Here is a 16,041-nt window from a genome sequence, read left to right as displayed (position 1 = left end):
CAACCGTAATTTGTCAAGTGTGGGGCAAAAGCGTTGCTATAAAATGTAGCATCACTGCTAATATGTAGCATCATTTGAAAAGTCACCTGCTAGAGAATGAAGAGTGCTTACTCCGCATGTCAACATCTCCGTTCGGTGCCACACGCCCACACCATCAGGCAAACATTTCCAGATCAACACCGTATGAAAAAAATAGTGATTTTTTTTAGTTGTGATTTCCTTCTCTGCATGAACGTTTTAAAATGAGCATATATTAATGCAGTATGAAGAAGAATGTTTTAATGTAGACACATAGAATCATCATACTGCTGTGATTATATGCATCAAGTGTTCATTCAAGGCTAAGGCAAAATATCGAGATATATATCATGTATCGCGATATGGCCTTAAAATATTGCGATATTAAAAAAAGGCCATATCGCCCAGCCCTAGTTGATTAATTTTGGAAAACCTTGTTACATTGTTTAATGCATCCAGCGGGGCATCACAACAAAATTAGGCATAATAATGTGTTAATTCCACGACTGTATATATCGGTATCGGTTGATATCGGAATCAGTAATTAAGAGTTGGACAATATCGGAATATCGGATATCGGCAAAAAAGCCATTACCGGACACCTCTATTACTTACTACGTTTAATGTATTATAAGACTTACTGTTAAAATAAAGCCATTTTGTGTAATCCCTGTTATTTTGAAAAGTATCAAAATACATATCGGTACCAAAAATAATGGTTTTGTGGCATCCTTACCTGCGGTTAATGCAGTCCTTGAGTTCATAGGGATGGCCGTGACCACTGGGAGACCAGAGCGTGAAAGGTGCCACCTCTTGTGCGTCATGTAGAGAAACATCGGTCATGGCGTCGACCTCATTTACCTGTAACAGGAAAAAATGGCAACACTTAATGATGATGTTCCAGCAGATCTCCAGACTGAGGCACACCACTACTTGACTGTACCATGCGGTGTATAACTAAGGAGAGAAAAAAGGTTGCATTTATGATATAATTGAATACATCATGATGATTGAAAAGTTATATTGATTGATTGATTGATTGAGACTTTTATTAGTAGATTGCACAGTACAGTACATATTCCATACAATTGACCACTAAATGGTAACACCCCAATAAGTTTTTCAACTTGTTTAAGTCGGGGTCCACGTTGATCAATTCATGGTAAATATGACCCAAGTATGGGTTAGATTAGTGTAGTGACTGTAATGAAGCATACGAGCTTACCTGACTATGGAAGTTGGGGGAGAAAGATGCCATTTCGAACGTCGTCCCTCGAACTTGACTCTTTTATAACAAGATCCATCGATCAGAACATATGATAACTTGTTACATTACAAATAAATACGCTCACACGATCAACATGACAGATGTTTTTTCGTCTCTTTTTTTTTTTCTTCAAGATGTCATGACTGAGAAAGCAACGGCGGCCATATTGGCTAACTTTTAATGGCTGGTATGACGAAGATGGGAGAACATTTTTCGAATCATATCAGCACAGTTTTTGGCGATTCTGAACATATCGTTGATCTTAACGCGACTTAAAAGCAATCATTTGTGGACTTACCTGGACACTTAATGTTACATCAACTTATTGATATGTTGGAAATTGGACACTGGTATAATCGCCGAAGAGCACGAAGCCCCGCCCCTCTTTTCCCTAATTTGGGTATGAGTGTCCTGTCCTCCTATTGGTTACATCCGCCGTCCAATTAACGTCAAGCAGGTGTCGGAAGGGCTTCGCAACTGCGGCTGGCCACGCCCCTTTTAGTTGCGATGCAAACTTTATTGACAAGCAATCTTTAAATACCTGATTTATCATTATGATATATATAAGTATGCCAGAAATTATTTTAAGTATGTGAGTCAAACGCTAAAAATAGCATAATGAATTAATGATGACTGTGACTCATCTCGTTACTTCCGCATTGCAAAGCGCTTATTTGCATACACTCACATTGCGCAATCATGTCTTCTCTTTTGTCTTATCACATTTGAAGTGTATTTTGATTTAAATAAATGCATGACATTTTTAATACATACACAACGAAATATAAACAAACGTTTGATTTTATTATTAGTTTGTTGTGCACATAGTCAGCAACTGTGTTTTAACAGTTAATTTATGTAATAATTACTTTACTAATGTTTTGTCCTTTTTTGTTGTCAGAGGCAATTAAACTAACCAATCATTGATTGATTGATTGAGACTTTTATTAGTAAATTGCACAGTACAGTGCATATTCCGTACAATTGACCACTAAATGGTAACACCCGAATACGTTTTTCAACTTGTTTAAGTCGGGGTCCACGTTAATCAATTCATGGTATAAATATATACTATCAGCATAATACAGTCATCACACAAGTTAATCATCAGAGTATATACATTGATCGATCAATCAATCAATCAATGTTTATTTATATAGCCCTAAATCACAAGTGTCTCAAAGGGCTGCACAAGCCACAACGACATCCTCGGTACAGAGCCCACATAAGGGCGAGGAAAACTCACTCCAGTGGGACGTCGATGTGAATGACTATGAGAAACCTTGGAGAGGACCGCATATGTGGGTAACCCCCCCCCCTCTAGGGGAGACCGAAAGCAATGGCTGTCGAGTGGGTCTGACATAATATTGTGAAAGTCCAGTCCATAGTAGATCTAACATAATAGTGAGAGTCCAGTCCATAGTGGGGCCAGCAGGAGACCATCCCGAGTGGAGACGGGTCAGCAGCGCAGAGATGTCCCCAACCGATGCACAGGCGAGCGGTCCACCCCGGGTCCCGACTCTGGACAGCCAGCACTTCATCCATGGCCACCAGACCTGTGTGTCTCCCCCTCCACGAGGGAGAGGGGGGCAGAGGAGAAAAGAAAAACGGCAGATCAACTGGTCTAAAAAGGGGGTCTATTTAAAGGCTAGAGTATACAAATGAGTTTTAAGATGGGACTTAAATGCTTCTACTGAGGTAGCATCTCTAACTGTTACCGGGAGGGCATTCCAGAGTACTGGAGCCCGAATAGAAAACGCTCTATAGCCCGCAGACTTTTTTTGGGCTCTGGGAATCACTAATTGAATTCTTTACATTATTTATAATAAATATAATCATATTCACTAACGTTAAAAAAATCACTGTTAAGATTATGGTGGTTTTTAAAATTAATTAGCTTAAATTGAAAATCAATATCATTGTTATTTTTAAGATGAAAATTTTTCCGACTGAGCTGGCATTTTTTTATTATAAAATCTGACTTTTGAAAAAAAAAAAGGTGTAGATATTACGAAAAAAAACAAAAACGGATCAGCCATTTGCCGTATATTTTTTTCAACCTAATTACAGTAAATTGAGAATCAGTACCACTGTTATTTTTACAATAAAATTCTGGCGACTGAGTTGCCAGTAATATTTATTTATTTTTTTGCTGTAAAATATGTGGTCGTTGTTTTTACAGTGCATTATGGAAAGACAATGCCACTTTTATTTTTTCAGTAAAATTCTGCCAACTGAGCTGCCTTTTATATATATATATATATATATATATATATATATATATATATATATATATATATATATATATATATATATATATATATATATATATATATATATATATATATATATATATATATATATATATATATATATATATATATATATATATATATATATATATATCGTAAAAGCTCCTGACTTATTTTATAGTGCAATGTAAAAAAAAATACAAATAAAATAAAATTTAAAAAAATAAATAAATAAAAAGCCACATTTACGGCAAAAAAATAAATAAAATAAAATAAAAACTGGCAGTTTAATCGCCAAAATGTTACAGTAAAATTGCTTTTGTCACTGAATTACTGTTTAATAAAAAAAAATTCTAAAATTTGTAGAACTTTTACTGAGCACATTTGGAATACATTACCATATATATATATATATAAATATATATATATATATATATATATATATATATATATACATATATATATATATATATTTATATATATATATATATATATATATATATATATATATATATATATATATATATATATATATATATATATATATATCGTAAAAGCTCGTGACTTATTTTACAGTGAAATGTAAAAAAATTAAAACATTAAATTAAATTAAATTTAAATTAAAATAAAAATAAAAAGTCACAGTTACGGCAAAAAATAATAATAATACAATAAAAAACTGGCAGCTCAATCGCCAAAATGTTACAGTAAAATTGCTTTTGTCACTGAATTACTGTTTAATTAAATACAATTCTAAAATTTGTCGAACTTTTACTGAGCACATTTGGAATACATTACATGTACTTGACTAGATTATTAGGACTTGTTCTTGCCATGACGTGAGAGTGAATAAATGCAATATTTCAATGCTAATCTGTGTTTATCTCTTGTCTGACAGGCATCATGACGATGTGGAGCATGAATCACATGAACACTAGGTGGGGACCTCCTCCTCCTCATCCACCCTTGGATAAACTCGTACTTCTGGTTAGGCCAGCTGTTGCATCAAGACGGAGGGGGAAAAAAAACACCTTTTTTCCGAAAGCATCTTCAAAATAAAAGTGGAACATGTAGCGAGGTCCGTGTTGCAATCTACTCGCCTTTCCTTGGGTGAGTATAAACCCCACGTTTATTTTGTAGGGTTACGACAACAACTGTACATTATGTTTAAAAAAAAAAAGGAATTGCAGTGTATTAGCACTCGCGGCGCGGTTAGGGTTTTATTGTGAAGGTGCTGACCGGATACATCGCTTCTCGTTGATGGGAGTGAAGACGAATAAGAGTTTTGGAGAGGAAAAAAGTTCGAAGCGAGGAGCGGACACAAAGAGGACGACGCTCGGGTGTCAACCACTGGACTTTTGCGGCTTTTAATGTGTTTTAATCCCTAAAAGGCTTTGCTTAATGAGGCGCGCTTGTACGTGAATTCCCCGGACTGAGAGGTGTGTAAAGTTGACGAGATGTTTTCCTGCTCGGTTCTTCTCCTGCTGCCTGTGCTGCTTTCAGCCCAGTACCAAGGGGACAACGGCATAGTCATCCCAGAACATGGTCTATGTCAACCCATCTCCATCCCCCTCTGCACGGACATCGCCTACAACCAGACCATCATGCCCAACTTGGTGGGCCACTACAACCAGGAGGACGCCGGGCTGGAGGTGCACCAGTTCTACCCCCTGGTCAAGGTGCAATGCTCCCCCGAGTTGAAGTTCTTCCTGTGCTCCATGTACGCCCCCGTCTGCACCGTCATGGAGAAGGCCATCCCCCCGTGCAGGTCCATCTGCGAGCAGGCCAAGCAGGGCTGCGAGGCCCTCATGAACAAGTTCGGCTTCCAGTGGCCGGACCGTCTCCGCTGCGAGAACTTCCCGGTGCACGGGGGCAGTCAGATGTGCGTGGGGCAGAACAAGTCGTCGGCCGCCACCGTGCCGCCCTTACCCGTCCCGGGGACGCAGGACGTGTCCGTGGTCTCCGGCCACGACCGCTCGTTCCGGTGCCCCAACGTCCTCAAGGTGCCGCCCTATTTGAACTACGTGTTCCTGGACGAGAAGGACTGCGCGGCTCCCTGCGAGCCCGCCAGGGGCGGCGGCTACATGTTCTTCACCGACAAGGAGATCCACTTCTCCCGCATTTGGATCCTGGTCTGGTCCGTGCTCTGCTGCGCCTCCACCTTGTTCACCGTCACCACCTACCTGGTGGACATGCAGCGCTTCCGCTACCCGGAGAGGCCCATCATCTTCTTGTCGGGCTGCTACACCATGGTGTCGGTGGCCTACATCGCCGGCTTCTTCCTGGGGGACAAAGTGGTCTGCAACGAGGCCTTCAACCCGGACGGCTACAAGACCATCGTGCAGGGCACCAAGAAGGAAGGCTGCACCATCCTCTTCATGATGCTCTACTTCTTCAGCATGGCCAGCTCCATCTGGTGGGTCATCCTGTCCCTCACCTGGTTCCTGGCGGCGGGCATGAAGTGGGGCCACGAGGCCATCGAGGCCAACTCGCAGTACTTCCACCTGGCGGCGTGGGCGGTGCCGGCCGTCAAGACCATCAGCGTCCTCGCCATCGGGCAGATCGAGGGCGACGTCTTGAGCGGCGTCTGCTTCGTCAGCCTCAGCAACCTGGACCCCCTGCGAGGCTTCGTGCTGGCGCCGCTCTTCATCTACCTCTTCATCGGCACCTCCTTCCTCCTGGCGGGCTTCGTGTCGCTCTTCCGGATCCGCACCATCATGAAGCACGACGGCACCAAGACGGAGAAGCTGGAGCGCCTCATGGTGCGCATCGGCGTCTTCAGCGTGCTCTACACCGTGCCCGCCACCATCGTCATCGCCTGCTTCTTCTACGAGCAGGCCTTCCGCCCGCACTGGGAGCGCAGCTGGGTGGGCCACAGCTGCCGGAGCCTGGCGGTGCCGTGCCCGGCGCAGGCGGGGCCCCGCATGACCCCGGACTTCACCGTCTACATGATCAAGTACCTCATGACGCTCATCGTGGGCATCACGTCCGGCTTCTGGATCTGGTCCGGCAAGACGCTGCACTCCTGGCACAAGTTCTACACCAGACTAACAAACGGCAAACACGGCGAGACCACCGTGTAGGACGCGCTTCCCCTGTGGATGTTTTTCCCCGTCACGTTTGGGTTTGAGCTGGATTAAGCGGGTCGGTCCCGACTGAACAAAAACAACATGGCCGTGCGCTGAAAATGCTCACCTCCTCCTCCTTCCTCCTTCCTCCTTTTAGCATTTCACATGTAAATAGACTGTAAATAATATTTGTAAAAAAAACAACAAATCTATATATTTGTATTTAAAAAATACCTGCTTCACATTTGCACTGCGACAAAACCCAAGTAGATTTTTTTTTTTTTTTACAAGCAGTCTGTCAGCAAAATGACTTGTAGTCACTTTATAATGAAGCTACTAAATCAGGGGTGTCCAAAGTGTGGCCCGGGCCCGCAGCTCATGTTTTACCGGCCCGCGGCACATCATTCTAAAAATACTTTTTAAAAAAAAATGTTTAAAACATTAAAACGTGGAATAAAAGAGCAAATAGGTGAAATGCAACGAGAAAAAAAGTTGCATTGTTGACTCTAAAAACAATTTTTTCAAATACTTTAAAAAAAATAAAATAATGAGTCAAAATCAATGTTGCTATGAATTATTGACTGATTTAAGGACAAAAAGGACACAAATACAACAAACAAAATATGAAAATTATTTTTAAAAATACATACAAATTATATACTAATATTAATTATACTAATTATATTGATTATTATAAATATACTAAACTAATTACACTACATATTATCTGAAGCTGATATAGAGATTTAAGTGTTGAATGTAAAAAAAAAAAAATTACAAAAAAAAAAAGCATGACCATTTTATAAGTGGGGCACTTTTGGATCCCCAAAAATTTTTGTGGAATTAAAAAACACCTGTCTTTGCTATAAAAAAAAAAAAAAATAATAATAAATTAAAATCAAATTTGCTATGAATTATTGACCTATTTACTTCACATCAAATATTCCACTTTGAAAATCTTTTTGGGGAAAATATTGTATATTTTGTATTTTTGCCCCCCAAAATTGGGTGACTTATTTTTAACCTTTTTTAAGACTGAAACCCTTCTGGGTCCCTAGGACCTAACTTGAGTGAGCCCCAAAGGTTAAAAAAAAAAAAAAGGTGTATATTGTATTGGTTTTGAAAATGGAGAAAATATCAAAATGGCCCCCGCGTGTTTAGATTTTTCAGTGTGCGGCCCTCAGTGGAAAAAGTTTGGACACCCCTGTACTAAATAGTCGTGTGTACTTCACTAACCAACCGTTGCGTGTAAATATGGGTTTTCATGCGTACTCGCCCGATGTCATACATGTATTCATTTTACTTTGCATCTTCTTTTTTGTTTATCCCCCCCCCGAACACCACGACATGCACCGTTTAGTATTTCCAGAGCGAAGAAGTCAGGAAGTTTCTTTCAGCGCCGCCAGGTCAGACGGGCATTGAACGCGACACGTCCACTACAGCAGGGGTGTCCAAAGTGCGGCCCGGAAGCTAATTTTTTTTAAGCGGCGGCACATTTTTAAAATACTATTACAAAAAATATAAACGGTTAAAAGAGCACACAGGTGTAATGTAACACCATTTTTTTGCAATATTGCCACTAATAATGCAGTTTTTTTACTTTAAACCTGGCATTTAAACAAAAAAAGTAATTTAAAAAATACGGATAGATCTGAAAGTAATTTTTAGCAGTGGTTCTCAAAATTTTTTCCACCAAATACTACCTCAGAAAACACCAAGCTCCACCATAATGACCAACATTCAAATACAGTAGCGTAATAGGCCTAAAGATTCATTAAAAACAAGGCATGGGATTTTTTTTTGATTTTTTTTTTTTTACTATTTGCCTATTACACACAGTAACACTGTGTTTGAATATAGAAATATAAAACACTGTACTTTAAGCAAGTCATTCTTTGGCGTACCACTAGACGGAGCACGGTTTGAGAATCACTGATCTAGAGATTCAAGCATTAAAAGTAAAAATGTTATATATTGAAATAGACTTGTTTTTAACGCGTTTAGTCCGATTTTCTTAAAAACTGTCTTTGTTAAAACTAGGGCTGCAACTAACGATTAATTTGATAATCGATTAATCTGCCGATTGTTACTTCGATTAATCGATTAATAATCGGATACAAGAGACAAACCACATTTCTATCCTATCCAGTATTTTATTGAAAAAAAACAGCATACTGGCACCATACTTATTTTGATAATTGTTTCTCAGCTGTTTGTAAATGTTGCAGTTTATAAATAAAGGTTTATTAAAAAAAAAAATTTAAAAGCCTCTGCGCATGCGCATAGCATAGATCCAACGAATCGATGACTAAATTAATCGGCAACTATTTTTATAATCGATTTAATCGATTAGTTGTTGCAGCCCTAGTTAAAACCTAATGAATCAAAAGCAATGTTATATAATTATTTACCTATTCAAGGCTCCACTTATTTCACTTCAAATATTCTATTTTGAAATTTGTTTTAGGGAAAATTTTGCCATAAAAAACAGGGTTTTCCTTGGGACGTTAAAAAAAACAAAAAACTTTATGGATATGTCTGAAGTTGATCTATAGATATTTAAGCGTTGAAAGTAAACAAATATTAACATATGACTTATTTTGAAGACTTTATTGACCTAGACCCTTTGGGTCCCTGGAACCTGTTAACGTTTATCAAAATTAACGGGAGACCTAATGGTTTTAAAAATGACAAATATATATAACAATTTCAAAAAATATACGGATAGATCTGAAAGTAATCATTAGCAGTGGTTCTCCAACTTTTTTCCACTACCTCAATAAACACCCGGCTCTCCAAGTTTTACCCATAATGACCAACATTAAAATATGGTAGCGTAGTAGGCCTAAGTATTCATTAAAAACAAAGCACATGATTTTTTTTATTTTTTTTTTACTATTTGGCTATTACACAGTTTGAACAGTAACACTGTGTTTGAATATAGAAATATAAAACACTGTACTTTAAGCAAGTCATTCTTTGGCGTACCACTAGACGGAGCACGGTTTGAGAATCACTGATCTAGAGATTCAAGCATTAAAAGTAAAAATTTGATATATTGAAATAGACTTGTTTTTAACGCGTTTAGTCCGATTTTTTTAAAAACTGTTTGTTAAAAAAACCCAATAATGTTATATAATTATTTACCCATTCAAGGCTCCACTTACTTCACTTCATATATTCCATTTTGAAATTTGTTTTAGGGAAAATGTTGCCATAAAAAACAGGGTTTTCCTTGGGACGTTAAAAAAAACAAAAAAACTTTATGGATATGTCTGAAGTTGATCTATAGATATTTAAGTGTTGAAAGTAAACAAATATTAACATATGACTTAATTTGAAGACTTTCTTGACTGAGACCCCTTTGGGTCCCCGGGACCTTTTAACGTTCACCAAAATTAACGGTAGACCTAATAGTTTTAAAAATTAAAAATATATATAACGTACCGTATTTTTCGGACTATAAGTCGCAGTTTTTTTTTCATAGTTTGGCCGGGGGTGTGACTTATACTCAGGAGCGACTTATGTGTGAAATTATTAACACATTAGCGTAAAATATCAAATAATATTATTTAGCTCATTCACGTAAGAGACTAGACGTATAAGATTTCATGGGATTTAGCGATTAGGAGTGACAGATTGTTTGGTAAACGTATAGCATGTTCTATATGTTATAGTTATTTGAATGACTCTTACCATAATATGTTACGTTAACATACCAGGCACGTTCTCAGTTGGTTATTTATGCCTCATATAACGTACACTTATTCAGCCTGTTGTTCACTATTCTTTATTTATTTAAAATTGCCTTTCAAATGTCTATTCTTGGTGTTGGCTTTTATCAAATACATTTCCCCCAAAAATGCGACTTATACTCCAGTGCGACTTATACTCCGAAAAATATGGTAATTTAAAAAACACGGATAAATCTGAAAGTTTTCTTTAGCAGTGGTTCTCAAACTTTATTCCACTACCTCAGAAAACACCCGGCTCTCCAAGTTCTACCATAATGACCAACATTAAAATATAGTAGCGTAGTAGGCCTAAGTATTCATTAAAAACAAGGCACATGATTTTTTTCACTATCTGGCTATTACACACAGTTTGAACAGTAACACTGTGTTTGAATACGGGAAAATACAGTTATATAATTATTTACCTATTCAAGGCTCCACTTACTTCACCTCAAATATTCCACTTTGAAATTTGTTTTAGGGAAGATTTTGCCATAAAAAACAGGGTTTTCCTTTGGCCGTAAAAAAAACAAACTTTTTGGATATGTTTGAAGTTGATCTATAGATATTTAAGCATTGAAAGTAAACAAATATTGACTTATTTTGAAGACTTTATTGACTTGAGACCCTTTTGGGTCCCCGGGACGTTTTAACGTTCATCAAAATTAACGGGAGACCTAATAGTTTTAAAAATGAAAAATATATATAACGTAATGTAAAAAACACGGGTAGATCTGAAAGTAATCATTAGCAGTGGTTCTCAAACTTTATTCCACTACCTCAAAAGTACCCCCATAATGACCAACATTAAAATATAGTAGCATAGTAGGCCTAAGTATTCATTAAAAACAAGGCACAATATTTTTTTTATTTTTTTTTTTTACTATTTGGCCATTACACACAGTTTGAACAGTAACACTGTGTTTGAATAAGGGAAAATAAAACACTGTACTTTAAGCAAGTGATTCTTTGGCGTACCACTAGACGGAGCACGGTTTGAGAATCACTGATCTAGAGAGTCAAGCATTAAAAGTAAAAAAAAATTGAAATAGACTTATTTTTAACGCTTTTAGTCCAATTAAAAAAACAATGTTATATAATTATTTACCTATTCAAGGCTCCACTTATTTCACTTCAAATATTCCATTTTGAAATTTGTTTTAGGGAAAATTTTGCCATAAAAAACGGTTTTCCTTGGGACGTTAAAAAAACAAAAACTTTTTGGATATGTTTGAAGTTGATCTATAGATATTTAAGCGTTGAAAGTAAACAAATATTGACTTAATTTGAAGACTTTGTTGATTGAGACCCTTTTTGGTCCCCGGGACCTTTTAACGTACACCAAAATTAACGGGAGATCTAATACTTTTAAAAATGAAAAAAATATATAACGTAATTTAAAAAACACGGATAGATCGGAAAGTAATCATTAGCAGTGGTTTTCCAACTTTTTTCCACTACCTCAAACAACACCCGGCTCTCCAAGTTTTTTACTATTTGGCTATTATTACACACAGTTTGAACAGTAACACTGTGTTTGAATATGGGAAAATAAAACACTGTACTTTAAGCAAGTGATTCTTTGGCGTACCACTAGACGGAGCACGGTTTGAGAATCACTGATCTAGAGATTCAAGCATTAAAAGTAAATATATTGAAATAGACTTATTTTTAACGCTTTTAGTCCAATTAAAAAAACAATGTTATATAATTATTTACCTATTCAAGGCTCCACTTATTTCACTTCAAATATTCCATTTTGAAATTTGTTTTAGGGAAAATTTTGCCATAAAAAACAGGGTTTTCCTTGGGACGTTAAAAAAACAAAAACTTTTTGGATATGTTTGAAGTTGATCTATAGATATTTAAGCGTTGAAAGTAAACAAATATTAACATATGACTTATTTTGAAGACTTTCTTGACTGAGACCCTTTTGGGTCCCCGGGACCTTTTAACGTTCACCAAAATTAACGGGAGACCTAATAGTTTTAAAAATGAAAAATATATAGACCGTAATTTAAAAAACATGGGTACATCTGAAAGTAATCATTAGCAGTGGTTCTCCAACTTTTTTCCACTACCTCAAAAAACACCCAACTCTCCAAGTACCCCCATAATGACCAACATTAAAATATAGTAGCGTAGTAGGCCTAAGTATTCATTAAAAACAAGGCACAGTTTTTTCGTTTTTTTTAACGAGTATATTTAATATTTTTGGCTATTACACACAGTTTGAACAGTAACACTGTGTTTGAATATGGGAAAATAAAACACTGTACTTTAAGCAAGTGATTCTTTGGCGTACCACTAGACGGAGCACGGTTTGAGAATCACTGATCTAGAGATTCAAGCATTAAAAGTAAAAAATTTATATATTGAAATAGACTTATTTTTAACGCGTTTAGTCCGATTTAATAAAAAACTGTCTTTGTTAAAAAAAAAACAATAGTGTTATATAATTATTTACCCATTCAAGGCTTCACTTACTTCACTTCATATATTCCATTTCGAAATTTGTTTTAGGGAATATTTTGCCATAAAAAAACAAGGTTTTCCTTGGGACGTTAAAAAAAACAAAACTTTATGGATATGTTCGAAGTTGATTTATAGTTATTTAAGCGTTGAAAGTAAACAAATATTAACATATGACTTATTTTGAAGACTTTATTGACTGAGACCCTTTTGGGTCCCTACCTCAAAAAACACCCGGCTCTCCAAGTACCCCCATAATGACCGACATTAAAATATAGTAGCATAGTAGGCCTAAGTATTCATTAAAAACAAGGCACAATATTTTATTTTTATTTTTTTTACTATTTGGCCATTACACACAGTTTGAACAGTAACACTGTGTTTGAATATGGGAAAATAAAACACTGTACTTTAAGCAAGTGATTATTTGGCGTACCACTAGACGGAGCACGGTTTGAGAATCACTGATCTAGAGATTCAAGCATTGAAAGTAAAAATATTGAAATAGACTTATTTTTAACGCTTTTAGTCCAATTAAAAAAACACTGTTACATAATTGTTGACCTATTCAAGGCTCCACTTATTTCACTTCAAATATTCCATTTTGAAATTTGTTTTAGGGAAAATTTTGCCATAAAAAAACAGGGTTTTCCTTGGGACGTTAAAAAACCCCAAAAAATGTTTGGATATGTTTGAAGTTGATCTATAGATATTTAAGCGTTGAAAGTAAACAAATATTGACTTAATTTGAATACTTTATTGATCCCCGGGACCTTTTAACGTACACCAAAATTAACGGGACACCTAATGGTTTTAAAAATGAAACATTTTCCAGTGTGGACACCCCTGCTCTAAATGATCGCCCCTGTCCAAAACTATGCCATTATTTGGGAACACAATTATTGCGTATGAACGCTTGACACAACACAGTTACCGCCATGTATGAAAAATGTGACACTTCGGGGGATTTCTTCTGTTCACATTATAATGGCCGCTTATCAACGTCGGCCATCTTTCTGGATTGTTATTTTACATTAAGTGCACTATTTTATGTGCAATTGTGAGATATAACATGAAACTGCATGGTTCATCTACCGTATGTTCTTCCATGTGTGTTCTTATCATTAAATCCAGTCAACTAGTACCAAAAGGCGGCCGTCTTGTTTTTTTAACCAGGAATTTTAATACTGTGGTCCATTCTGTTTTTATGCTAGTTTTGACTTCCAAAAGCAAATTTCTCTTTTCCCCGCGTCAAACTGTCGCCATCTTCAAACCTTTATTTGCCAACAAACAAGTTAACCACTGTAAAATAAAACCATAATCTAGTAAAAGTAGTCACATTTCAAAGTAGTTAGCCTTGATTGTTTGAGCTACACGCTATTTATGTTAGCATCTGCATTGTAAAATCAGTTTGTATTTTATTCATTTTTTACAAATATTGCGGCACTAACTCCTTTCCTATGTAACACAGTACAGGTTCAATTTCCTGTTCGATGGTTATTTTTCGTGTTGGCATCACAAAAAAATAAGGAAAAAGTCAAACAGGGATATATATTTCCAGAAAATTGTGGTCCAAGGCCTCTTGGATAATTTGTAACATTATAAACAATGTTTTAAGTACTATTTTAAACTTCCTAAAGGTTGTACGACTAGTAGAAGTCTATAAAAATGTGTTGACCACTGTACAATAAAACTAAAATCAAGTAAAAGTACTTACATTTCTGAGAAGTTAGCCTTGTTAGCAGTAGTTAGCTATGGTCGTTTGAGCTACATGCTATTTATGTTAGCATTTGCATTGTAAAATCAGTTTGTATGTTATTAATTTGTACAAATATTGCGGTACCAGGTCCTTTCCTATGTAACACAGTACAGGTTTCCTGTTCGATGGTTATTTTTCGTGTTGGCATCAAAAAAAAATACAAAGAAAAAGTCAAACAAGGATATACAGGTATATTTCCAGAAAATTGCGGTCCAAGGCCTCTGGGATAGTCATTAACTATATAAACAATGTTTTAAGTACTATTTTAAACTTCTTAAAGGTTGTACGGCTAGTAGAAGTCTATAAAAATGTGTTGACCACTGTACAATAAAACTTAAATCAAGTAAAAGTACTCACATTTCTGAGTAGTTAGCCTTGTTAGTAGTAGTTAGCCATGATCGTTAGAGCTACATGCTATTTATGTTAGCATCTGCATTGTAAAATCAGTTTGTATGTTATTAATTTTTTACAAATATTGCGGCACCAGGTCCTTTCCTATGTAACACAGTACAAGTTTCCTGTTCGATGGTTATTTTTCGTGTTGGCATCAAAAAAAAATACAAAGAAAAAGTTAAACAGGGATATATATTCCCAGAAAATTGTGGTCCAAGGCCTCTGAGATCATTATTAACTATATAAACAATGTTTTAAGTACTGTTTTAAACATCTTAAAGGTTGTACGACTAGTAGAAGTTTATAAAAATGTGTTGACCACTGTACAATAAAACTAAAATCAAGTAAAAGTACTTACATTTCTGAGTAGTTAGCCTTGTTAGTAGTAGTTAGCCATGATCGTTAGAGCTACATGCTATTTATGTTAGCATCTGCATTGTAAAATCAGTTTATGTTGTTAATGTTTACAAATATTGCGGCACTAAGTCATTTCCTATGTAACACAGTACAAGTTAAATTTCCTGTTCGATGGTTATTTTTCGCCATCACTTGTGTTGGCATCACAAAAAAATACAAAGAAAAAGTCAAATAGGGATATATATTTCCAGAAAATGGTGGTCCAAGGCCTCTTGGATAATTTTTAACCTTATAAACAATGTTTAAGTACTATTTTAAACTTCTTAAAGGTTGTACGACTAGTAGAAGTCTCTAAAAATGTGTTGACCAACTGTTCGATGGTTATTTTTCACCGTCACTTGTGTTGGCATCACAAAGAAAAAGTTAAACAGGGATATATATTTCCAGAAAATTGCGGTCCAAGGCCTCTGGGATAATTATTAACTATATAAACAATGTTTTAAGTATTGTTTTAACTTCTTAAAGTTTTACGACTAGTAGAAGTTCATAAAAATGTGTTGACCACTGTACGATAAAGCTAAAATCGAGTAAAAGTACTTACATTTCTGAGTAATTGTGCCATGTGTTGGCTTGCTAGTCGTTATTCTCGACATGCTAATGATGTTAGCATCTGCAAAATACCACCAGGAGATTATTAAAGTGTTACTAGTTTGTCTGTGAG

The 16,041-nt window shown here is 36.3% G+C and overlaps 2 protein-coding genes across 3 annotated transcripts in view; one reads left to right on the top strand and one right to left on the bottom strand.

The window, feature by feature from the left end:
- LOC133651839 (uncharacterized) overlaps window positions 1–1,711 on the bottom strand; it is a 22,254-nt gene extending 20,543 nt beyond the window's left edge. Inside the window, exons 1-3 of one of the 2 annotated variants that reach the window (XM_062050011.1) lie at window positions 1,584–1,711; window positions 1,244–1,303; window positions 755–879 (exon numbers count right to left, since the gene is read on the bottom strand). In XM_062050011.1, the coding sequence (XP_061905995.1) occupies window positions 755–879; window positions 1,244–1,276 (158 nt within the window). In that variant the 5' untranslated portion in view covers window positions 1,277–1,303; window positions 1,584–1,711. The remainder of the gene's footprint in view (window positions 1–754; window positions 880–1,243; window positions 1,304–1,583) is intronic. The other variant, XM_062050012.1, reaches the window with a different exon arrangement.
- A 3,075-nt stretch (window positions 1,712–4,786) lies between these two features.
- On the top strand, window positions 4,787–13,972 carry LOC133651840 (frizzled-2-like). The gene has a single exon (XM_062050013.1). The coding sequence runs from the start codon at window positions 4,995–4,997 to the stop codon at window positions 6,618–6,620; it is 1,626 nt and encodes a 541-aa protein (XP_061905997.1). The 5' UTR covers window positions 4,787–4,994; the 3' UTR covers window positions 6,621–13,972.
- Window positions 13,973–16,041: the final 2,069 nt, after the last annotated feature.

Source organism: Entelurus aequoreus, linkage group LG06 (assembly GCF_033978785.1).
Source record: "Entelurus aequoreus isolate RoL-2023_Sb linkage group LG06, RoL_Eaeq_v1.1, whole genome shotgun sequence".
Lineage (NCBI taxonomy): Eukaryota > Metazoa > Chordata > Actinopteri > Syngnathiformes > Syngnathidae > Entelurus > Entelurus aequoreus.
This window is presented reverse-complemented; position numbering and strand designations above follow the sequence as displayed.

Bases quoted from the DNA above. Each gene is read 5' to 3' on its own strand.
- LOC133651840 (XM_062050013.1), top strand. From the start codon at position 4,995: ATGTTTTCCTGCTCGGTTCTTCTCCTGCTGCCTGTGCTGCTTTCAGCC.